The sequence below is a fragment of the Carcharodon carcharias genome, chromosome 2 (genome assembly GCF_017639515.1).
Source record: "Carcharodon carcharias isolate sCarCar2 chromosome 2, sCarCar2.pri, whole genome shotgun sequence".
NCBI lineage: Eukaryota > Metazoa > Chordata > Chondrichthyes > Lamniformes > Lamnidae > Carcharodon > Carcharodon carcharias.
In genome coordinates this window covers 68,617,184-68,642,855 of record NC_054468.1, presented here as the reverse complement: position 1 = coordinate 68,642,855, position 25,672 = coordinate 68,617,184, and the positions used below count along the sequence as shown (strand labels likewise).

General features: G+C 42.9%; 1 protein-coding gene across 2 annotated transcripts in view; it reads right to left on the bottom strand.

The window, feature by feature from the left end:
• LOC121290404 (ephrin type-A receptor 4) overlaps positions 1-25,672 on the bottom strand; it is a 135,463-nt gene that overhangs the window by 15,502 nt on the left and 94,289 nt on the right. For both annotated transcript variants that reach the window (XM_041210832.1, XM_041210842.1), the window contains 7 exons: positions 20,126-20,250; positions 19,341-19,500; positions 15,723-15,834; positions 7,562-7,626; positions 3,447-3,560; positions 2,173-2,358; positions 37-98 (listed from right to left, as the gene is read on the bottom strand). In XM_041210832.1, the coding sequence (XP_041066766.1) occupies positions 37-98; positions 2,173-2,358; positions 3,447-3,560; positions 7,562-7,626; positions 15,723-15,834; positions 19,341-19,500; positions 20,126-20,250 (824 nt within the window). The remainder of the gene's footprint in view (positions 1-36; positions 99-2,172; positions 2,359-3,446; positions 3,561-7,561; positions 7,627-15,722; positions 15,835-19,340; positions 19,501-20,125; positions 20,251-25,672) is intronic.

Genomic DNA, 25,672 nt, shown 5'->3' with positions numbered 1-25,672 from the left:
AAATGCACTTCCTTCGGAGTCTGATGGATGACTTACCCTGAGGAATGCATCCAAAGATCCATTTTCCATGTATTCAGTTATGATCATTACTGGTTTACCTAGAGTTTCAAACAAAAACAAAATTACTTGCCAAATGCTTCCATTAATGAGATGAAAATGAGATATGGAGAATTACACTGTCTGTACCATCATTTATCTTGAGGGAACTAATTTAATTAAAAATGCCAAAATCTATGCCCTAGATGCATCGTAGTCTGGATGATTTATTGAACAACATGTTAGACACCATCTGTCAGATTAACCCTTACTAGCCATATATTTACAAGGTCTTGTGTAATTTGGAGCATGTCTCCAGGGTTTATTTGCCTGAAGAATCTCAGCTTTCCCTCCCTTACTTTAACCCTGACTCGTGGGATCATAATTGCATCTCTTTAGAACATGACGTGTTGCTAAATTGAATTCAAAAGTCCCCTTTGAAGCTGCATCTATTTACCAAGGCTGTTATTCATTTTCTGGTGACGGTGATAAATAGACAGAGATTGGAAGGAATATTGGGCGTGAAGCATGGCCAGTCTGTGACTGTCAGTGTACAGTCCATGTCAAAGGAAAAACTGACCACTCTCCCCCCGCCCAAAACACTGAAGAGGTTAAGAGAGGGTAAACTTTTACATGCTAGCAATTTTATTCTATGCTTACTTGCTGAGACAAACTGCTTGCATTCAGATTCAAATGTGATGTTGAACATTATAAAGATTCAGGTAGTTCCTGATTCCTTACTGAGGATAACTCTCTGTTAATACACTATTTAAAAAAAATACTTTTCCCTTCATCCCACCCCCTGACTCTAATTTTCTCCCTGCTTTTGAAATTGGGCTTGTTTTGGGGTTCAATAGGTATGAGCAGCCCTCCAGCACCTCATCCAAATAGCCATTCTTCCTGAGTGAGAGAAGCCAGTGTGTTTTAGCAGGCTATTTTGCTATGGGAGGAATCACAGGTAAGCATAATCCTATACAAGCCTGATGCTCACAGGCCTGTACTCATTCAGTACAAGTCACTGGATGGAACCAGGAAACTTGACTGAATTAGTTCTCCCTCTCCAGTTTACAGGTGCTAAGACCCACTGGAATATTTTCTATTACCACCCCAGCTAAGGCATCAGAGATGAAAGATTGAACTTAAAACCTTCTGGATCTTTATAGCTCCGTACTACAGCAGACTTTTAGCCCTTATTACAAACTTTATTGTAGGAATTTCCAAGGAATGATTTATGTTTTCCATAAGTAGATGGTTCTTTTCAGGACAGTGAGAAAAAAAGGTGATTGCAAATTGCAGCCCAGCAATGCAGGCCAGGTTGGTATTCAAGTCAGGAACAAAAGTTGCTGAAGCGACAGCTTGGAATCAAGCTTGAAAAGAATGTTTGATGCTTCATTTGCATTTTCATTTTTGTTTACTAAATATTGTCATTTATTGTACCTATCAAAACCCAGACAGGAGCAGCTGATATGAATGCTTTATTAAATGACAGTCATTAGAAAAGCCAGAGCTGAGGGAGGCTGGGATCATTACAGTTGGGCACTGCCTATTGGGAATCAGGCAACAGGACACAATAGGTCAACTTGTACATATTGCAAATTTAAATGATACTTTTTAAAAAGATTTACTGCCAACTACTTACGCAAATGAATCATTTTCTGTTACAACTCATCTGTAAACATAGCAGTAATGTTTAATTGTTGTTTTGCTGGTAGGCTCACTGTTTCAATCGTTGGGGAAGAAAGGACTTCTCATGCAAGAATATTTATAATTTCTCATCCTCTCATGGGCAAGTAATCTTTGGTATTATTTACAAAAAAAAACAATAGTTTTGCTGCTTAATATCAAATTCCTTGCCATCTGTTTTCACCTATCCTATGACACCCTCAGCCCAGTCTGTCACAATTTCAAAAATATCCTGGTCCACATAGACCTAGATATTAATTTCATTGCAAATCTTAATACAAGCTGTCTAAGGATAGAATGTCAATTTACACCATAAACTCATTTAAATCTGCCACAAAGATTAATGACTCGTATTCCAGATCTTCTCCCTTGTTATTTATCAATAGATGCTCCATCTGTCATTTTTAGATGAATGCATGCAACTTTTATGCTCAGTCTCACCACTGGACCTACATTTTGTGACTACCCCCTCCAGGTGGATGATGTTGGGGTGATCAAACTGCCCCATGATGCTTGCTTCACTCAGGAAATCTCGCCTCTGTTTATCAGTGTAGCCAGCTTTCAAGGTCTTGATGGCAACACAGATTTCTCTCTTGCCTGGCATCTTTAAGCGTCCACTACATACTTCGCCAAATTCACCTATGAAGAAGAATGGGGAATAAAATGTAATTACTTATCATCACTACATTATCTCAAATCCAGTGCAGCTTAATGAGACAAATGTATTTTATGCCTGTAGGGGCCTCTAAGGAATGAAGTTAGGCAGTCTAATACTAGGCAAGGGCTCACATCCTAACTGTCCCTAATTTAACATTAATTGACAATCTCACTCAGGTTGGTTGCAAGATGGCTGATGTGAGAACCAGAAATAAAATGTGACAAGTATATTGAGGTAAGGCTCTTGTAAGATTAGATGGGAGTGTTAGAACAAAGGAAACTTTATATTTAAATGTCATTGCCCTAACCTTGAGGTATTCATTCCTGCAACCAGGGGCTGAATGTTTAGGCCCTGATGAGGCAAGCATGGAGGCTGGCAGGCATAACTTCACGCCGCTGGCTTGCGTGCCAGTTCCCCAGCTCCATCCCATTTCTGGGGAAATTTCCAGTCAGCCTCCAGTCCCCAGAGGAATCAGGGAATAGTGTAACTGCCAGGAGGTGGCCTCCCAGTGGCAGAACATGAGTGGGGGGAAGCAAGCACTCCTGGTATGCTTAAAGGCCTGGCTTCAACTGCAGCCATAATGTCCTATGGTGGGGATCCACAATGGTGGCCCGGCTGCTGAGGACAATTTTTAATTCAAAGTTAAAAAGTTTGAGAGAGGCTGTCTCCATTCTGGGGCATCTCCCTCTCTCGCTTTCCTGAAAAGGCAGCCTCTTGCTTCTTCAGTGCTGTAAGGTCTCCTACTGGCCCTCCTGCTTTGAGAGCCCACCTGCTGTCCTTAAGTGGACAATTCGAGGAAAACCAGAGCAGAGTGATTGTTCCCCAAGCAGTGCGGGCTTCTGAGCTCCATTTGACTATGACAGTGGGGTTCTGAGGCCCACAGGGAAATCTTGCATCAGATTGTGCGAAATTGACATTGTTCTGCTCCCTAGCACTAACAGCCTCACTTTAATCAGCACAAACTTCACAAGAAAACTTTTTAAAAAAAACTTTACACCTACCAGAAAACTGATGCTTTCAAAATATGCTTTCAAGACCAATTTATAAATAACCTATCTCAATAACTTACCTACACCTATCACCCTTTCAATCTTTATACATGATGCATCAATTTCTTTGGCAAATTCACGGACAGCTTGATTAGGATCCTCATAGGTGAAAGGATCGACATACGTCCTCACTCCTTCAAAATATACAAAGACATTTTTACTTTTTAAAATCACAATTTACATTATCAACACAGAGATATTTCCTGTTGTATACACAACAAACCAACCAAAGTACTATTATTTTTGAACCATTTAGAAACAGAAAATAGGAGCAGGAGAAGGTCATTCAACAGTTCGAGCCTGCTCCTCCATTCAATGTGATCATGGCTGATCTTCTCTCTCAACTCCATACTCCCGCTCTCTCCCCATACCCCTTGACACCTTTAGAGTCTAGAAATCCAATTCCTTCTCAGTGACTTGGCTCCCACTACCTTCTGTGGTAGAGAATTCCAACATTCAACATTCTCTGAGTGAAGAAGTTTTTCCTCATCTCAGTCCTATATGCCCTATCCTATTTCCTGTGTATGTTACCCCTTGTTCTAAACCACCCACCTCCCCCCACCACCCCCAGCCAGAGGAAACATAATCCCTGAACTAAACCCAGTCTGTCCAGCTCTGTCAGAATTTTATACGTTTCAATAAGATCACCCTTATTCTTCTTAACTCTAGTGAATGCAGGCCTACCGACTCAATCTCTCCTCATACGACAATCCTGTCATCCCAGGAATCAGTCTGATGAACCTTTGCTGCACTCCTTCAATAGCAAGTGTATCCTTTCTTAGGTAAGGAGACCAAACTGCACACAATACTCCAGGTGTGGTCTCACCAAGGCCCTGTACAACTGCAGTAAGACATCCTTGCTCCTGTACTTAAGTCCTCTCGCAATGAAGGCCAACATACCATTTGCCTTCTTAACTATTTGCTGCACCTGTATGCTTGCTTTCAGTGATTTCAGTGAACACCCAGGTCCCTTTGTACATCAACATTTCCCAATCTATCACCATTTAAATAATACTCTGCCATTCTGATTTTTTCTACCAACTTCACACTTATCCCCATTATACTACATCTGCCATGTATTTGCCCACTCACTCAAGTTGTCTAAATTGCCTTGAAGCCTCTTAACATCCTCCTCACCACTCACATTCTCACCAAGCTTTGTGTCGTGAATGTGAATAGCTGGGACCCAAGCACAGATCCCTGCAGTACCCCACTTGTCACTGCTTGCCACTCCAAAAAAGACCCATTTACCCCTACTCTCTGTTTCCTGTCTGCTAACCAATTTTCAATCCATGCCAATCCCTGCGCTTTAATTTTGCACATTAACCTCTTATGTGGGACTTCATTAAAAGCTTTCTGAAAATACAAATACACCACATCCACTGGTTCTCCTTTATCTATTCTGTTAGTTACATCCTCAAAAAACTCCAGTAGGTTTGTCAAGCATGATTTCCCCTTCATAAATCCATGTTGACTTTGTCTAATCCTGTTGATATTTTCTAAGTGTCCTGTTATCACATCTTTTATAATAGACTCAAGCATTTTCCCTACTACTGATGTTAGGCAAACAGCTCTGTAATTCACTGTTTTCTCCCTCCTTTTTTAAATAGTGGGGTTACGTTTGCCATCCTTCAATCCGCCATAGCTGTTCCAGAAGCTATAACATTTTTGAAGGTGACAACCAATGCATCCACTATTTCCATGGCCACCTCCTTTAGTACCCTGGGATGTAGATTATCAAACTCTGGGATTTATCGGTTTTCAGTCCTATTACTTTCTCTAACACTATTTTTTTAGTGATATGATTTCCTTCAATTCCTCCTTCTCACTAACCTTGGTTCCCTCGCATTTCTGTGAAGTTATTTGTGTCTTCTTCCGTGAAGACAAATCTAAAGTAGTTGTTTAATTGCTCTGCCATATCCTTGTCCTCTATTGCAAATTCTTCCATTTTGGACTGTAAGGGACCTACATTTGTCTTCACTGATAATTTTCTTTTTCCATACTTATAAGAAGCTTTTACAGTCCTCTTTTATGTTCCTTGCAAGTTTACTCTCATATTTAAACTTATACATTCTCCAGATCATTAAAGGAGGGGAATTTCCCTCCCTAATCTTTTCTCTTCACCTTGCTATTCTGAAAGCGCTGATTCTTGCTAATGTACACCTGAATAGATGCCCATGTCTGTAGTACCTCATTCACATGAGAGTCCGGATAGTGAATGTCAGCTAGCTATTCAACCACTGAAGATTTATAACAAGCCCAATGCTGTTTTCATATATTTTAGAATACAGGTAACTGCTTAGTAAACTGGAAAGGGGACCATGATTAATTTTTATTCAGGGATCTGTGGCAAATTGTACTTCTCGAAGCTGCCTGAGCTGAGGTCAGCTAACTCAAGAGAGATCTGATATATAAACATTATCTAATCAAGCATCTTCTGGTCTATATGGCTTAGTGCTAGGATGGGAGTATTTTGACCTATTATCATTTTGCAGAGCATGAATGTCTATGTTGAAAATATTCTTTTGTGATTTATTTTCTTCTTTTGTTATTTAATATGACCTGTTTTATTGAATAGATGTTGTGTTATAAAAAATTCTGTCTGATTACACTTCTACGAGGCACCTTGGGATATTTTTCTACAATAAAGTGCTATACAAGTGCAAGTTGTCACAAAGCAGGCGAATGAGACAGTTGAATTTGAACTAACATCAATAATAAGATAAACTTGGCACCAAGATAGTGTTGCAACACAAGAAATCAATTGGATTGAAAGCAACACTCATACAGCTTTTCTGACTAGACAGTCAAGGACAGTGAGGAACGTGCTTTGGTATTGGTGTTCGCTTTGGTGTAACACACCAACCCAGAAACTGGTACACAATGTGCCCCCTCAGCCCAGAGAGAAGAATTCAGTGTGTGCTTCCTGAGGAAACAGGCTGATTGCACTGAAGGCTGCAAACTTCTCCTATCCTCACAATACCATTGGATATAGACGACTGTCACAAGGCGGATGCAAGTGAGATGTTACTAACTTTTACACACCTTTAATTCAACTCCTGAGAAAATGATGCTCATGAGCCAGCTCCCAGTGTTTATGGTGCTAAGTGCGCCTGCCTTATCTGGGAGCAGACTCATAAATCTTGTCTAAATGTGGGTTTACAACCTGCCATTGGGGCAATGAAGTTGGCGTTAGCACCAAAACAATAAGAGGCAGGCAGTGGGCATCTCCATGGAATCCAAAATAAAATGGCACCATAAACATATTAAAGTTATAACAAAAAACATATAAAAGCAGATATTATTCAGTAAGTTACTTTTCCCTACTGTCGCAGAATTGGAACATAGGGCTGAATTTTGCCGTTGGCGAGCAGGGGGCAGGGCCTGCTTGCTGACATGCAAAATGATGCGGATGATATCGGGTGGAACCCCTGAAGTCATCCCGCCCCATTTAAATTTTCAGGAAGGCGGGCCCGCAGCAAAATCAGCTGCAGGCCTGTTGACCTGTCAATGGCCACTTGAGGCCATTGACAGGATCATTAAAACAATTGAAGGACCTGCCCATCCAACCTTAAGGTTGGTGGGCAGGCCAGAAGCCCCTGCGGGATGAGGTTTCATGTAGGGATTTAAAAAGTTTAATAAAGTTTGTGTAGATTATGAATATGCCCCATCTCATGTGACATTGTCACATGAGGGGGACATGTTAAGGATATTTTTTTCTATTTTTAATGTTTTTAGAACTGTCAGCGATCTCCCTGAGGCAGCCCTTAGCCTCAGGGAGATGTGCGCTCTTTTGTGCTCATGAGCAAAAGAGCGCACACTCACTTTTGGGGAATCCCCTGCCGCCCAGACAGGAACCGCATAACACTTCCCACCGGACATCATGCTGGGTGGGCCTTAATTGGCCGGCCCACGTAAAAGGGCGGCAGGGCCCACTTCTCCGGCGGGGATCAGCTTCCCGCCCGCTGGAGATTGGATTGGGCCCGCCCGCCCGCCCGACAGGCAGAAAATTCTGCCCATGGAGTTAATCTACATGCTATGTAATAACTTTAACATTAACTCCATAAATGCAAAAAGGCTAATACCTGCATCGTCTTTCTACAAATGCAATCAAATTCTGCTTATTATCACATACCTTGTCCATTATGTAAATGCTTCTCCTCATCTGCTTCCTGCTTGGCTTTACTGTATTTTCTACGCCTTCAGGAACAGGAATAAAGCATGAAGATTAATGACAATAGGGGAAAATAAGAATTCAGGACCACCTGCTTAGCTGGGAATGCACCTTATCCTGCTGTTCAAACAGTCAATTGTACCTTATTGCCTCATAATTACAGGTCTGGGTCTCACCCTCCCCCCAGTCCCTACCTGCATGACTGTCACCTGTTGAACTCTGCCTGGGGCATGACACTGCCGTGTATCATTAACTACTGAGAAAGCTAGAGAACTCATTAGCCAGTCATTGAGCAAGGGAAATGAATGCTAATAGCCAGTTGCAGACTTGGAAAATAATTGACATTCGAAGATGGCTTACCTGACTAAGCCTAAATGGAATAAGGAAGCCTTTGTAACAGATTGAATTATGTAATTAGAAAAGTTTATGCAGAATGACAGGGCACAGGTAGAGAGTGCTTTGATAAACAGCAGGGGTCAGAGAGGCCAGCAGGTCTGTAGGTGAGACAGAGGGGGGTATTCTCTGCAGGCTACTACAGCACAACACAAAAGGACATTAACATGGTATTTGTGGATTCACTCAATGTGGCAGAGCTGTTGGTGTTTCAAGCTCTAATGCTTTGTTGTTAGTTCCATTATCATTCACAAAAGCAAAGATAATGAACAGAATAAAAGAGACTGGGGATGAGTAAACAGTTGATAACATTGTCAAGCCTCCAACTTTCATCTGCTCTGCTAAGACAAAAAAAGCTAACTTTGATTACTGCTTCTTTGATTGCTGTAGCACATTGATGTAAGATTCATTACTGAAATATATCCTATAGCAGATAATCAAATAGAATCTGGTGAAAGGAATCAGGAGGTTTAAGCCAATCGTCAAGTTTCTACAAAATGAAGTTTATGTTGTTAAAAACAAAAAAACTGCGGATGCTGGAAATCCAAAACAAAAACAGAATTACCTGGAAAAACTCAGCAGGTCTGGCAGCATCGGCGGAGAAGAAAAGAGTTGACGTTTCGAGTCCTCATGACCCTTCGACAGAACTTGTTGTTAGTTTTATGAAGAGGCTTTTCTTTGTTTGGAAATGAACCAAAATAGTTATGCAATATTTTTATGCCCAAAGATGAAAACAAAATATTTGCATTTATATAGCGCCTTTCAAATCCTCAGGACATCCCAAAGCGCTGTCGAAGGAAGTCACTGTTGTAATTGAGAAAATGCAGCAGTCAATTTGTAGATAGCAAGCTCCCATAAACAACAATGTGATAATTGCCAGATTGACGTTAATAAGAAGTGATGTATTTGCATGATGTCTATATTTGCATATTCAACAATTTATTTAGCAAATGCCTCTTCAAGAAGATGCCACACTTTTCACTTCTGTGAAATCATTAAAATTATCAGATGCTAGATACGCTTCACTGCTGGAACTCGATGCTGATCAGATATTTCAGTGGTCAAGCCGTAAACATGAAGGTAGTAATAGAAAGATAAATAAAAATCACAACATCCAAGTATGTTTTATTTTAACCAGAATCAATTCTCAGTACACACCCTCCTACTGCAATTCAAACAGAGTCTCTCTCTTGAAGATAGCTGTGATTTAAATTTTGGCACAGTTCCAAAGACATGAGCAGGATTTGATAGCTCACTCAACTGAGTGTGAGCAGTATCACAACAAAGTCTCCAACTGAAATAATTGGATAGAAGCCAGGATTGAGAAAACCCTAAGATGCTACGGTCAATTGGGTTAGCTTACTGCCACATTGGTTGCAAGGGACTAATCAACAAAAGCTAGCAACCAAACACGGAAACTTTTGTGGTTTGTTTAGCCAAATGCTACATACATTGCTTTTTTAAATTTTGATGACACAGGAAACCATAGAAATATAAAATGAATCAGTATAGAAAAAGCCCTGCGTTTTTTTTTCAAGCATTTATCTGGTTCCCTTTTTGAAGTTATTGAATCTGCTTCCAGCACCTTTTCAGGTAGTGCATTCCAGGCCATTGTAACTCATTGCACGAAAAGAATTTTCCTCATCTCGCTCCTTATGCTATTCATGTTAAATCTGTGCTCTCTGACTGAAGGCCCTTCTGCCACTGGAAACAGTTTCCCCTTATTTACTCCATCAAAATCCTTCATGACTTTGAACACTTCTATTAAATCTCCCATTAGCTTCAATACAAAAGCAAAATACTGTGGAGGCAGGAAATATGAAATAAACACAGTTCTAGTGAAAGCTCATTGACCTGAAATGTTGACTCTGTTTCTCTCTCCACAGATGCTGCCTACCCTGTTGAGTATTTCCAGCAATATCTGTTTTCACTCCCTTTAACCTTCTCTACACTAGAAAGAACATTTTTATTCCTACTAATCGAAAGGAGACAATTGTTTTGTTAACTGTTCTCTGTCAAAAGAAGCCAAACTGAATCATAAACAGATAGTAGTGGGGATATTTTAAATCCTTCACCCCAGATAGGAACAATGTGTACAGGTAATTCAGATGATGGTGGGATCTGAGTTATGTTCCTCCCCCAACCATTTTAACTAGCTTGCAACCAGGCCTGGGGAGATTGTTCACCCCAGAGGAGCAGGGACTAATTTAAATGGCATTGCCATCAGGACAAACACACACACCATTTTAGCTCTGGGCCTGACTAGAATCTTGCAGTAAAAGATGGAGGGCAACCATGGCTAAGATATGAGGTTCCTCAATGTGTTATTACTAGTTTGGCTCCAGTACTGCTACTGATTTACTAATGCACAAGGGAGCTGAGTTTCGTTAGAGTTTAGATTCCAGGAACAAAAAGACAATGGCTTATATAACTTACACCAGGGATTAAACGGGCACCTTCTTGGCTTGTGTGGTCTAGTATAACAGTTGGGGCTGAATTTTACATCCCGCAGGTGGGCACACGCCTAACCCAATCGGGCTTAAAATTGCACGAGATGATGTCGGGTGAGTGTCCCAACCTCATTCCGCACTTGCGCGATATTTTACTTGGCGGGCGCGTGCAAAAGTCAGGAGCGCACCCACCGACAAATGAGAGGGCAATTAAGCCCTTAACAGCGCAACTGTATCCGATTTATCATGACTTGTTCAACCTCATGGTTGGCGGATGGGGCAATCGGCCAGACTAACTTTGCATTTATCATCAAATCTTGTCCAAGGACAGGATGAGGTTTCCGTTATTAAATAAAATAAAAATCTGTGGACAGCACTTTTATCATCTATACATTCAGCTGCCTGATTGTGATGCTTGGACATTTTTTTCCTGATTTTCAAAACTTTATTTCCTGGTTTTCCAGTCTGCAGCTCTCTGCCTTCAGGGAGCTTTCCCTCAGTGCTCGCCCGCTCCTGCAGAAATGTCACCGTCCACCTTCCTCCCACCCCCATTCCGGCAGCGCTGAGCTTTTCAGCGGTGCTTTAGCGTGAAATCGTGGTCGGCAGGCTATTGCAGTCGGCGATCTGGTACCCGACTACTCCTGCCGATCGTGCCCGACAGCCGAGCTGAAAATTCAAGCCTTGATGTATTTTACTGACTGATTTATCCATTGACACCAATATACTGCAAGGAAAAAGAAATGAAATTATATGGAAGTGGCCTAATGACCAATACCCTTTACGTATGGTGTTCTTAATTGATCACCTTTATATATTTCCTCCCCCTACCTGCAAACACCAGCACTTCACTCTGTTATGTAGATTATATTCGTTCATGGGATGAGCTGGCAAGACCATCATTTATTGTCCATCCCTAACTGCCCTTGAGGAGGTGGTGGTGTGAGCTGCCTTCTTGAACCGCTGCAGTCCATATGATGTAGGTACACCCACAGTAGAGGTCTTGTGGTACAGTGGATAGCGTTCCTGCCTCTGAGCCACCACACCAACACTTCTGAGGGAGGGAATTCCAGGAGCTTAAGTTACCCTTTCCAGGAAAATTATACTGTTTGCTGTGTTTCTAATTTCACATATGCGCCATCAGCGTTTCCTCTCATGTCCCTTCGCTGGCCATGGTCCCTTAAAGGTTTCTGCGAGGCCATTCATGTGTGCGTATTAAAGGGGCTGCTGCTTTATGCAGCTTATTAGTCCCTTGCAAAGCACATTTGTAATTGCTGTGTGGCCACACATCCATGTAGCTTAGAGGGAAAGTTGCTCAATCTATTGAAATCATAATGATAAATGATCAATATTTTCCACTAATCCTCAAACCGTAGCCTTCACTAATTTAAACATGAAAAAGCTGCCCAAAAAAAAAAATCAGAACTTAGTTCACACATTTTTCATGCTCAGCTTTTTCAATATCTCACCCTGTGAAATAACAGCTCACAGGACACCTGCCTGTGATTTTTTTCTTTAAAAATTGAACGCAGCTTTGGTTCACCTCCAGAGTGTCCCTGTCTAATGTTATTACTTATTCCACTATTGACTTGTCCCGCAGCCTTGCAAACATTTCCCATTTGGTTCTTTCCTGGCTTATTACAGATTAGTTCTACTGTCAATTTTTGGGTTTCGACAGATTAGTTGGCTCGGCAGTCGGTAAACAACACTGAAGTACTCTAAATACAAGCAATTTTTAAAAGGCAGCATTCAATTGATTTCTATCCTTGATTTATTGCAACCTACAAACATGGCTGTTATCACCAGATTTACGGCTCCTTTGCACTAATATAAACAGTAGTTCACCTTTGAACAGCAAATACGCAAGATAACTGAACCCAGTACTAAAATTACTATCAACAATCGCAAATTTGCCCCTGACTTTGGTTCACTGCCAGCTTCCTTTGACAATTTTCTGTCTGACACAAAAAAACTCAATGAGGTGCCAAAGGTTGACATTTCATTTTCTAAAAGTGATGCATTGAGAGACAATCACCAGAACCTGTTTATCAGAGATTGGAAATGATCATACTTATAGCACAAAATTAAGATCTTCTACACAGTAAATCTCAATGCTTTTAGGTGGCAAGTCATAATTAGAATTCTAATGAATCGTGCCATCAATTCTGCCTTAAATAGTAATGTCATCAATATGAATGGATGTGATATTATGCCATCATCCCTGTCATTACTAGTTCCTATTACAGTAGGTTTTAATAAATTTATCTCACTGAATTATGGTGTCAGTTATCTTTTGTTTTTTTTCCCCAAGAAGTGCTTCGGGTTAGAATAGCTCTGTAAAATTACTATTCATGACATCATCCTCCAAGTGATAGAACTTCCCAGATGTTTCAAGGTTAACCACAATGATGGACAATCAAAGCTGTACCTTGAAAAACATCCCTTTACCAGAAAGCCGCAGCGTATTTTGGAAATTTTAAGTGATCAATGTAAAACTGCGCTCTGCTTTGAGGTGACTTCCCTCGTGTAGGCATAGATGTAGATCTTTCTTGGCATTGTAAGGTTTAGGGAATACAGGGAGATTTACAGAAGACTGAAATCTAGGTTTAGAAAAATACTTTATTGGTAACAGTTCGAAATTTGCTATTGAGAACTTCAACAACCTGGTGCATTCTGGACATAGTGAACTGGATTTTGCAATTCGTGACGAAGCAAGGGTGTTTTCCAATGACCTCAAAGAAATCTACCCGCAAATATCTAGCAATTTCTCTGACATGAGTCCCCTTTTCCCAGTGCTAGTTTGACTATGGCGCTCAGTCAAAGTGATATCCAGTCATGTAGTAACAGTGAAGACATCAAGCATGGGTAAGCAGCCAATCACATTTAAGTTCTCAAAGAAAGCAAACCCAGAAGTTAAAACTAACACTGAATCCCTTCACTTTTCAGTTGCAAATTTTCCAGATGACAAAATAAATGATTGGGACATACACATGGGATTAAGGTAGAAGCGAAAATAAAAACAAACTTTAAAAAAAAAATTTCAGAAGGATGTGGAATTTATTTTATCATAATTGAGAAATTCAACAAATATAAAATCACTCTTTTCGGGCCAGTGAGGCTGTTTAGCAGTAATTATGAACTTACTACGCTGTTAAAAACCAGTTATACCTCATTCAACATGATGTAACTTTTTCAAAGATTTTTAAAGAAAAACTAAGAGTGTAAAAGCTGAAATTTTCATCAATTTAATTATTTTTAACTGTTTGTGTTCTGGGTTGGGAGCGGGGGTGCGCAACAGATTGGCAGAAAATTGACAAATGGAATTCAATCCAAAGAAATGTGAGATAATGCACTTGGTGATGGCAAACAAGGTAAAGAAATATCCAATAAACAGCAGGATACTGAGAAGTGTAGAGGAACAGAGGGACCTTGGTGTACATGTCTACAGGTCCTTGAAGGTAGCAGGACTCTGTGGTAAGGTGCGTAATTTCCTTTATTAGCAGAGACATAGTGCAAAATTGGGATGAATCCGCTGTAAGTATGGTAGCGGGTGGGAAAAATCGATGTTTTGCCCGGCAGCCGCAATAGCAACTTTTCATGCTGTGTTGTCCCAAACCCGCCGCATTAATTTTGCATCTCTGAGATACACGCTGTTTTGATGGCGGGCGGGCTCCCATTCACCTGCCATGCCATCATCTCGTTGCTTCATCACTCCAGACACCACATTTAAAGTCCAGTTGCACTCAGTGCTTCCAGCCCAGGGCTGCAGCAGAGAAGACATGGCTCCAAACAGCATGAGAGGGGGGGTCAAGGAGAAACGTTTTCACCCAGCGAGTGAGGGATCTGGAACTCACTCCCTGACAGAATGGTACAGATGAGAAAATCTCATTGTATTTAGTAAGGACTTGGATGTGTACTTGAAGTGCTGTAATTTACAAGGCTATGGTCTAAGCTAGAAAGTAACTTCGGCTGGATAGCTATTTTTCAGCGGGCACACACACAGTGAGCTGAATGCTCTCTTTCAGTGCTGTAGATTTTGATGATTTTATTATTCTATGAACAGCGCACCATCTGAAAAAACGTAGAATCACTAATGGAATATTCTGCATTTCCATGTTTAATGGCACATGTGTAGACTCCAGAGGTCGTTGTCAGTTTCAGAGGAGTAATGATGGCAAACACTGGCAGTTTCATCATCCTTACTACTACAAAATCTGGACCGTTTGTTAACTTTCCATCTTATCTTCTTTTCTCATCTGAAGTACAGCTCCAGAGGCACTAGTACCCCACACCCTTAAACTAATCAACAGCGACCACCGATGTTCTCCAATACAGAAGATAAGCCGGCTGATAATAAAATGCATTCCTGATTCGCACTCACACATTTTGCTTTGACATCCAAGATGATCTTACTCACATTATCAATATAAAGACACTCATGCATAAAGATTGCTGACCTAGCCAGCGACGCTCACATCCCGTCAATGAATAAAAAAAAAAGATTGGCCACAAAAGGGGTGGAAAGAGGATCACAGCCAAGCACAATCCTGTTTTTGAGGTTTAAACAGGGACATTTTCCAAACAAGTCATTGGATAGCAATCCTATGACTTAAAACCTTTTCCCCAATTTTAGTGCATTTATGCTTTACTGGTTGAGATCAGCTACTTAACATAAGCCAGGCAATGAGCATCCCTTGAGGAAACATCCTACAAGTGTTGCAGCTGTTCCTATTAGTCCAATGTACTCTTCATGCTCTGAGATTATTTTCAATGTGAGTCAATGCGATCTCAAATATAAAGGCAAAAAACTGCGGATGCTGGAAATCCAAAACAAAAATACCTGGAAAAACTCAGCAGGTCTGGCAGCATCTGCGGAGAGGAGCACAGTTAACGTTTCGAGTCCGTATGACTCTTCAACGATCTCAAATATACACAGCCTTGAGTGTTTTTTATTCATCTCTATCCATGGTGCTTTTTGAATAATACTGCATTACTAGACCAGCATAAAGACAATGGGCAGCATTGCAAAGCTGCTGAGTTCAAGTACAATCCAGAAGGCCCATGAAAAATGTACATCTTCTCCACTGCTCGAGTCATAGTAACTGTTATAGTTTCTAGCTCTGCTAACAGAGTGGGGAGAAAGGTTCGCTATTGCACAAGTGCCTAATGAACGGTTTCAGTAATGGGAATGTTTACATCAATAAATCTGTGGCAAATTTGAATTTTCAGCTGAGGTGGATTTTTGTTCCCTGTGCATCTGTTTAAAAAGCATCAAGTCTTACCTCCTGCTTATAATAAAGGCTGAAATCAGTATCACCACTAGCACTGCACTGCCAGCCACAGACACAAGCAAAACCGTGGGGCTGGCACCATCTCCAATGATAGCTGATGGAGCTGGAAATAAACACAAAACAGTACATTAGTGATTTAATCAACAGATCTCTGATCTGATCGTAGGATACATATCAAAATATTAAAGTAATTAATCTGTATGGGTGTACTGGTGATCAGAAATTGATTTTAATTAAATATTAAGGGCAGAATCGTTCCAGATTTGCACAAAGTCCGGAAGCAAGCGGGAAAAAGGATGTTTTACCCGCTGGCTGCAATGGTGGCTTTTTGTGCCATATTGTCCCCTTCCTGGCATGTCCTGCCTCATTAATAATGCACTCACAGGAAACATACCAGATTGCTAGCAGGCGGACTTGGATTAGGCCGCCATGCTGTGACCTCAGCACTTCTTGCTCTGGGCACCATATTTAAAACGCACCAAAGCACAGCCTACTTCATGTCTTCAGACTAGTACTGCTCGAGGCAACCAATGGCCCCGAAAGCAAAGAAGATGGCAGCCCCCAAACTTAGTGACGCTTCTCTTGGGCACCTGCTGGATGCAGTGGAAGGCGCAATGCCCTCTATCCCCGCACTGGCCACAGGAGGTCCACCAGAGTCACTAATCCGGCCTGGGAGGCAGTGGCAGCGGTGGTCAGCACCACTGGAGCACAGACAATGTCACCCATCCAGTGCAGGAAAAGGATGAACGCTTTCATCCATTCTGCCAGAGTAAATCAACCACCTCATCACTCTCAACTTACACACTCTCAAACCCATCACACATCCACAGGGATCTCACACCACAAGGGACAACAACACTAACTCTCACACGCACCCTCACATCTCCATCAGGCTCATATCCTCTGGAGTTCACGTCCACATCCTGTCCATTGCTCCACTCACCACACAGGCATTCCAGGCAGTGCCATGTATCCTGCTCATATTCTCTTCATGTTTTCGTGCAGGAGAAGCTGGTCCACAACAGTAAGGAGAGGTCCCAGGTTGGGGGTGGAGTGGCCCACATTAGGACCTTCACACACTTTGAGGCGAATGTCATCGCACTGACTGGTGAGGGTGTGGGCTGTGGCTATGGCGACAGTGAGGTCATTGGCGAACACCCACATGAGGATCCTGCAGCACATCATCCCTCTCTCAAAGCAACTGTGAGTGCTCTCTCTCCTGCTTTTGACTCTGCCACCATGCACTAATTATCTCTACGTTGGTTCACAGGGAGCTCTGCCAAGCTACTGATGCCCTCAGCCAGTCAGTCCCTCAGCTCCATCCAGGTCCACACCTCCAACCAAAAGGACACCTCCTCCAATGAAGAGCTGGAAATAAGCAGCCTGGAAGATCTGTCACAGCACTTATCAGCGCAAAGACATGCATCTTGGTGGAACCTGGATCTACAGCAGGCTCAGGTTCACCATCTGGTGGTCACCTCTGGACTCGGCCTTCAACTGATCGTGGAGAGTCAGCAGAAGGCAGGGGAATGGCATGCACAGCTGTTGGAAGCCCTCAACAGTGTGGCTCGCGAGTCGGAGGAGTGCATCTGCCTGCTCTCTGATTAAGTTGTCTGTATATGGAGGTCTCCATGGGAAGGATGGCAGCTGCCATGGAGGGCCTGGTCCAGCAGAATACGGAGATGCACCCAGACCTGCACTCCATCATGGCAGCCATGGGTGAGTTCCTGCAGTGGCAACGTTAGAGGGAAATGGGACATCTCAATGTCCCCCCAGGTGTTTCTTCCCTTCAAGGAGTCAGGCCAGGGCTCCCAGGCACCAAAAAGGAGGAGAAATGGCAGCTAGATGCCCCTGGATGATCAGGAATCTCAGAGGCTGTCCATTCCACCCGAGTGCCCTTTGCCTGTGACCACCTCAACCTCTGTCACCGCAGACGGAGCAGCTGGCCCACAGGAGGATGGTCAAAGCAAGTTCAAGGCCTTAGCTCTCCAGAGGACTCATGCCAATGTCATCAGAGGCAACAGGGCCAACCATTGCACAGGCTGTCTCCACCCCTGCTGCAGATGTCAGGGCAGCACTTAGAAGAAGTGGTAGGCTTAGAAAAGTTAAGAAATTCTGGTCACAAGTGCTTGAATGGGTGAATACACTGTGTCACTTTATAATCTGAAAATATATTCGCTTTCACTGAATAATTGCAATGTTGTCTTTCAAGTTTCATTTATAGGCCTAGCGAGTGCTTCCATTGCAATGACCCCCTGTCCCACCCTCTAGCAGTTCAGCCTCATACTCACCATTCCCTCCTATCACGCCCAACCTCAGTTCACTCCCCAGGAGGCAGTCATTGACTCCACAGACCCCTCCCTTACATCTGGACATCCCCTCATCCCTTACTCCTTCCTCCCCCAAGACACGCTCCTTCCCTTAGGCTCCTTCCCCCCTCCAAACTCCCTCTCCCCCAGTACCCGAACTCCTTGCCTTAAACCTTCCTCCCCCTTACACGTACCTCCTGACTTGCCACATTCTCCCCCAATACATCCTCCTCCCCTTCCCAACCTCCCCACTCCCTAAACCTTTGTTTCCCCCATCTTCCAAGCTCACCAACCCCCCCGTACACCTTCCTCTCCCAGTCAAACCTAGACCTTCCTCTCCCTCCCCCTCGTCAATCATCCGTACCAGCCCATGGCCAAGGCCATGATGTTCCGAAGCAGACCCCAGACATCAACGGAGGCCTCCCAGCTTCCATGAGCTGCTTCATGATGGAGCCATGTCCATGAGAATCCATCCAGTTGGAGGGCTCCAGCGTCTTCTGCTCCTTGGAGGTCCGCCATCTGAGCAAGCCCTTCACGGTAAGTTCCAACTTCTGCGCATCAGTCTTGTCCGGGCCAGCGTGTTTTCTCGTCAGCATAATGGTAAATCTGTCACGGGGATTCTGGTCAGTCCTTACTTTGCATCCCATTAGCGGGATGCAAAGTGGGTTCACGCCAGCTTCCAGCAGGATTGGCATTCCGCCATGGTGGACACCATCGGATAATCCCGCTGTGCCTTCACATTAGCATGAAACAGATTTTTGACCTTCTCGCCATATTGTGTCCCCCCACCCCCGCCCAGCCCGCCATGACGCCTGAAGCCAACGGGGCCAGAAAATTCCAGCCTAATGTTTTAGCTCCTCCCAGGGCCCAACTGAGATAAGAATGTCCACATCTGTCCCTGGTTGGCTCTGGGTCTGTTGTATCAAGCTAGACTAATCTCATCCAGGGCAAGGTTAGAAGAGTTATGATTGGTCTTGAGCTCTGTCAGTCAAGGAGATGAGCTAAAACAGCCAGTTTAACTACTGTTAGCTATTCAAAAATCCCAGCTAAAAGTGCAAGTCTGTCAATTGGTTGATGGCAGTTTCAGCTTCAGCTGTGATGCTGGTGTAGTTGAATAGTCTGCTGATACCCATTGTCTGGGGTCACATGTGACAAAAGGCTCTTCGGCAAGTATCAAAATGGATGCTGTCTACAGATCTGTACCCAGCATGATTCAAAAAATAATATTTTAAATTTTGAAAAACTGAGAAAATTAATGGGACCAGCATTTGGCTGAAAAGATTTCTGAACTGCTTCATACCTGAGTTTGTTATGAACTGAAATGGAGCACTGAACTCGCCATATCCAGCAGCAGTTCGTGCACGGACGTGAAACATGTAGGCTGTTAAGGGGTTCAGGCCCTTGATTTCTGTGCTCCTCAAGAGAGTTTTAACAATCCTGTAACTGCGTTCATTCTGATCCTGTCCAAAGATATAAACCAAAAAGTGTGTTAGAAGGGAAACAGTTAAAACAAAGGGCTGGTACTCAAATGGGAGTAAATGGCTTTTAGCTTTGTCTTCAGGATGTGTGCATATTAGAGAAGAATGGGGATGTCCTGTGTTTACTGCAGTTAGTACTCCATTCATTAAGCTAAAGCCAAATACTTTTGAAGACACGGTCTCTGTAAAGACTGCTTTTACAAGATGTATAGAATGGGCAACACAGGAAAGGCAGCTATAAGAAATTTACATTAGAACTGAAGTTGTCAAGGTAAAAAGCTATTATACTGTAAATTCCAGTCAGAAGTTTACTGACACAATCTTCAGTTTATAGTGGAACTGCAATTTATAGTGAGGTGAGTTTATTAAACACCAATCTATTGTTAGCTGCTACTTTAATTATTAAGTTGTAGCTCTCCCTGGATCTTAACAAGAACTTTGAATGGAAACAAATCACTTAAAGGCTGATTTAGATTCAAGATGCACTAGCACAAACGCTCTTCGGAAGAGTCAGAGCAGTCTCAATAGCCAAATTACCTCCTTCTGTGCTGTGCTGTTCTATGATCCTATGAAGTGTTGACAGTTTCAGATATTGATCACTACTAACCTTTTCATAGTACTTGATCTCGTATTCTAGAATTACACCATTTGGTCGCTCAGGTTCCGGCCAGACCAAAGAAACCCCGTGTCTTGTTATCTCCTTCGCTTGTATTAGACCAACTGAAGATGGAGCTGAGTGGAATAAATATATTAGTTTACTGTTAAAACCTAACTTTTAAACTAAACAAAATATCTCAAATATATTTAATCCTTTATACACTCCACTCATTGTGGAGGCAACTTATTTTTAAATGTAGTGAAGTTTAGTACAGGAAGAGGGTTTAGAAAAATCTTTTATTAGCCATTTCCCAATATTCATGTTTTGCAATCCATAAAGCTTTGCACATTCTGAATCTACAAATTTTGACACCAGGCCTCAAAAGTGAACAAATGACTGGTGCTGCATTAGAAAAGAACACATGAGCACAATGTGCTAGGCTTTTACTTTTAAGAATGTTGTCTACCTGGGAACCTCATTCACAGGTGAATTGATCAACATGACTTTCTGTGGCTTGTGGAAATTAATTCTCATTGATTACAGATTGATTCAAGGCTGTTAGAAGAGGCCTAACCCCTGCTGTTATTCGTCAGCATCCCTAGATGCACTGATGATCTGAGATCAACCAGAAACAACAACATTGGTCTGGTAGAGCCACAGTCTTTTCATCAAAAGCATGCCAGCGTTGATTCCAACTTCTCTGACTGGAAAAAGTCCATCCACTTCCAGACAGAAGTAAACAGAAAGCAATTGTCACAGCTTCCTAAGCCAAGTATTCTTGGCACAGTCTTATCAAAGAGAACAGTGGTGAAAAAAAATGGTAGCCTAAGTCAGCAATTGTTAAGTTAATCAACAGGATTCACATTACAAATGGTAATAGAAAACTGCATCTTTTGTTAATTTTTGCTGTGTTTTGGAGGCAGTGTTTTGTAACTACTGAATTCCATTATAAATATAATTCTAATTTGTCAACTCAAGAACCATCTCCAAGTTCCTTTGGTGGATAACCTTCAAGTAAATTTTAGTCAACAAATCATCAACAGAAGTATCCTGGTTTAGAGAAGGGAAAATCAATTTGTGTTCCCAAATCTTGATCGCTATACATGCTGGAACCCTTAAGGACATAATCAGACTGGTCTGAGATGCCTCCATGTTCGAATAACAAGCTGAGGCTCACTGCCAAAAAATGGTCAGCTCATCCATGTACCAGTACCAAAAATGTCATATCCCAGTCAAAGGTCAATGCCCGGAGAAGGGAATGGGAAAGGTTTGATGAGGAAGAAAAGCAAATCCAGAACTGAGGCATTGAAAACTACATTTTACAACTGCTTGTAATGCAGTACTTTTTTTTATTCTTCTAGTTTACCCCCTCTGACCTGCTTGAATACTGCTCTGAAATGGTTTGAAGTAAAATCTAGGCTGATGGAATGTTATAATTACCAGGTGGTTGCAATGTGCCTTTCTCATATTTCATTAAAAAAAATGCAGCACACAATTTGGAATCTTCACTTTGCTCCATCCAAAGCTCTCCCAAACTGCACTCCCTGCAGATGTGAACAAACTCATTTGACTACATTCACTTCCTCAATGATCTGCTATTCAACACGGTCAATAGATTTATTGCTCCCCTCCTAACCAGAAGATTTCCATTCCCAAAAATAGGAGAGCTGCTTTATTCCATGCTGCGAGTGCTGTGAAGTAACTCTTCAAGCATTCAAGAATCAGAACCAGTTGGAGTTTCCCCGGGGACCAAAGTACAGAAGAAAGAAAACTGATTCAATAAAGAAACCTAAATAAGATAGAAAGCTGGAAATAAACAGCTGCAAATGCTGGCTACCTATCGCCTGCCAGCTAATTCCTGGTTTCATAACCCAGTCAAAATTTCTGCAGCCAAATGTGTAATAATTCATTTTAAGTTTCTGATACACATTTAGCTACTGTTAAGTTTTATTCTTTGTGATTAATCATTTTTGCAATGGAAATACCATTGGCAACAGTGGGACTGTAGGAAAAGTCAGGGTGCCTTTATGAGATTGTGAGAGAGCTCCCAACTGACCACATAAATGGTGCCATGATGCTGAATCCCTAAAAATCTTACACATTCGACGGAAACTAGTCTATTCCTGATTTTTGAAGAAAGGAGCAGATAAAACATGACCTTTGGGACAATATATTCCAGGATCAGCCTTTTTTGATTTAAATTGGTGAGTCTTAGAACAAATAAAGCTTGACAGGTTTAGGCTCAGAGATTTTTTACAGCGCAGAAGGAGGCCATTCAGCCCATCATGTCCGTGCCAATCAAGAAAGATCTGACTGCACTAATCCCATGATCTAGCGCTTGGCCCAAAGCCCTGTGGTCTATGGCAACGCAAGTGTATATCTAAAAACAAAAAACTGCGGATGCTGGAAATCCAAAACAAAAACAGAATTACCTGGAAAAACTCAGCAGCTCTGGCAGCATCGGAGGAGAAGAAAAGAGTTGACGTTTCGAGTCCTCATGACCCTTCAACAGAACTGATCTTTCTTTACAAGGAGAGGGAAATATAAGCTGGTTTAAGGTCGGGGAGGGGGGAGAAGTGGAGGGGGGGTGGGTGTTAGGATAGGAGCAGATCATCAAAAGACGTCACAGACAAAAGAACAAAAGAACACAGAGGTGTTGAAGTTGGTGATATTATCTAAACGAATGTGCTAATTAAGAATGGATGGTAGGGCACTCAAGGTATAGCTCAAGTGCGGGTGGGGGTGCATAAAAGATTTAAAAGTAATGGAAATAGGTGGGAAAAGAAAAATCTATATAAATTATTGGAGGAAAAAAAAAACAAAAGGAAGGGGGAAGAAACAGAAAGTGGGTGGGGATGGAGGAGGGAGTTCAAGACCTAAAGTTGTTGAATTCAATATTCAGTCCGGAAGGCTGTAAAGTGCCTAGTCGGAAGATGAGGTGTTGTTCCTCCAGTTTGCGTTGGGCTTCACTGGAACAATGCAGCAGGCTAAGGACAGACATGTGGGCAAGAGAACAGGGTGGAGTGTTAAAATGGCAAGCGACAGGGAGGTTTGGGTCATTCTTGCAGACAGACCGCAGGTTCGCCCAGTTTACATTTGGTCTCTCCAATGTAGAGGAGACCGCATTGGGAGCAACGAATACAGTAGACTAAGTTGGGGGAAATGCAAGTGAAATGCTGCTTCACTTGAAAGAAGTGTTTGGGCCCTTGGACGGTGAGGAGAGAGGAAGTGAAGGGGCAGGTGTTACATCTTTTGCAGGGGCATGGGGAGGTGCCATAGGTGGGGGTTGAGGAGTAGGGGGTGATGGAGGAGTGGACCAGTGTGTCCCGGAGGGAATGATCCCTATGGAATGCCGACAGGGGGTGTGAAGGGAAGATGTGTTTGGTGGTGGCATCATGCTGGAGTTGGCGGAAATGTCGGAGGATGATCCTTTGAATGCGGAGGCTGTTGGGCCCCAGCTATGCCTGTCTCTTCATGGGGTATGTGGAACATTCCTTGTTCCAGTCCTACTCCGGCCCCCTTCCACAACTCTTTCTCCGGTACATCGATGATTACTTCAGTGCCGCTTCATGCTCTCGTCGGGACTTGGAAAAATTTATTAATTTTGCTTCCAATCTCCACCCCTCCATCATTTTCACGTGGTCCATCTCTGACACTTCCCTTCCCTTCCTTGACCTCTCTGTCTCAATCTCTGGTGATAGACTGTCCACCAATATCCATTACAAGCCTACCGACTCCCACAGTTACCTCGACTACAGCTCCTTACATCCCACTTCCTGTAAGGACTCCATCCCATTCTCTAAGTTCCTTCGCCTCCGTCGCATCTGATCCGATGATGCTACCTTCAAAAACAGTTCCTCTGACATGTCCTCCTTCTTCCTTAACCGAGTTTTTCTACCCACGGTCGTTGACAGGGCCCTCAACCGTGTCCGGCCCATTTCCCACGCATCCGCCCTCACGCCTTCTCCTCCCTCCCAGAAACATGATAGGGTCCCCCTTGTCCTCACTTATCACCCCACCAGCCTCCGCATTCAAAGGATCATCCTCCGCCATTTCCGCCAACTCCAGCATGATGCCACCACCAAACACATCTTCCCTTCACCCCCGTCGGCATTCCATAGGGATCATTCCCTCCGGGACACACTGGTCCACTCCTCCATCACCTCCTACTCCTCAACCCCCACCTATGGCACCTCCCCATGCCCACGCAAAAGATGTAACACCTGCCCCTTCACTTCCTCTTTCCTCACCGTCCAAGGGCCCAAACACTCCTTTCAAGTGAAGCAGCATTTCACTTGCATTTCCCCCAACTTAGTCTATTGTATTCGTTGCTCCCAATGCGGTCTCCTCTACATTGGAGAGACCAAATGTAAACTGGGCGACCGCTTTGCAGAAAACCTGCGGTCTGTCCGCAAGAATGACCCAAACCTCCCTTTCGCTTGCCATTTTAACACTCCACCCTGCTCTCTTGCCCACAAGTCTGTCCTTGGCCTTCTGCATTGTTCCAGTGAAGCCCAATGCAAACTGGAGGAACAACACCTCATCTTCCGACTAGGCACTTTACAGCCTTCCAGACTGAATATTGAATTCAACAACTTTAGGTCTTGAACTCCCTCCTCCATCCCCACCCCCTTTCTGTTTCTTCCCCCTTCCTTTTGTTTTTTTTTCTCCAATAATTTATATAGATTTTTCTTTTCCCACCTATTTCCATTATTTTTAAATCTTTTATGCTCCCCCACTCCCTCTTGAGCTATACCTTAAGTGCCCTACCATCCATTCTTAATTAGCACATTCGTTTAGATAATATCACCAACTTCAACATCTGTGTTCTTTTGTTCTTTTGTCTGTGACATCTTTTGATGATCTGCTCCTATCCTAACAACCCCCCCACTCCACTTCTCACCCCGCCCCCCGACCTTAAACCAGCTTATATTTCCCTCTCCTTGTAAAGAAAGATCAGTTCTGTTGAAGGGTCATGAGGACTCGAAACGTCAACTCTTTTCTTCTCCACTGATGCTGCCAGAGCTGCTGAGTTTTTCCAGGTAATTCTGTTTTTGTTCAAGTGTATATCTAATTTTGTATTATGCCCACTAGGCTTATCTGATAGCTCAGTGGATAAAGGCATCATCTGGTAATACAGTCAGAACTACAAATAAGGAGGATTCAAAAACATTCACAACTGCTGCCTGACCTGCTGAGTATTTCCAGCATTTTCTGTTTTTATTCCAGATTTCCAGCATCCGCTTTTGTTTTGCTTTTGTGTGCAGGACAATTCCTAGATCGATCCCACTTCTGGGGCTGAATATTCATTCAGATGTGGAGGTGAGGCCAGGGGTAAGTGAGACCACAGCTTCCTGTTACCAACCGGTGTGCCAGTTTGCCATGTTGTCGCCTCAGGGCAATTAGGGGTCAGGCTGCTTTGGGGGTTGGGTTCACTGCTACCCACAACAGGTAGATGTCTGAACCAACTAATTGGCCTATTAGGGTCACTCTTGGAATTCTGACTGGAATTTTCCAGTTATCATGCCAGCCCCCACCCTGGTGAGGCTACAAGCC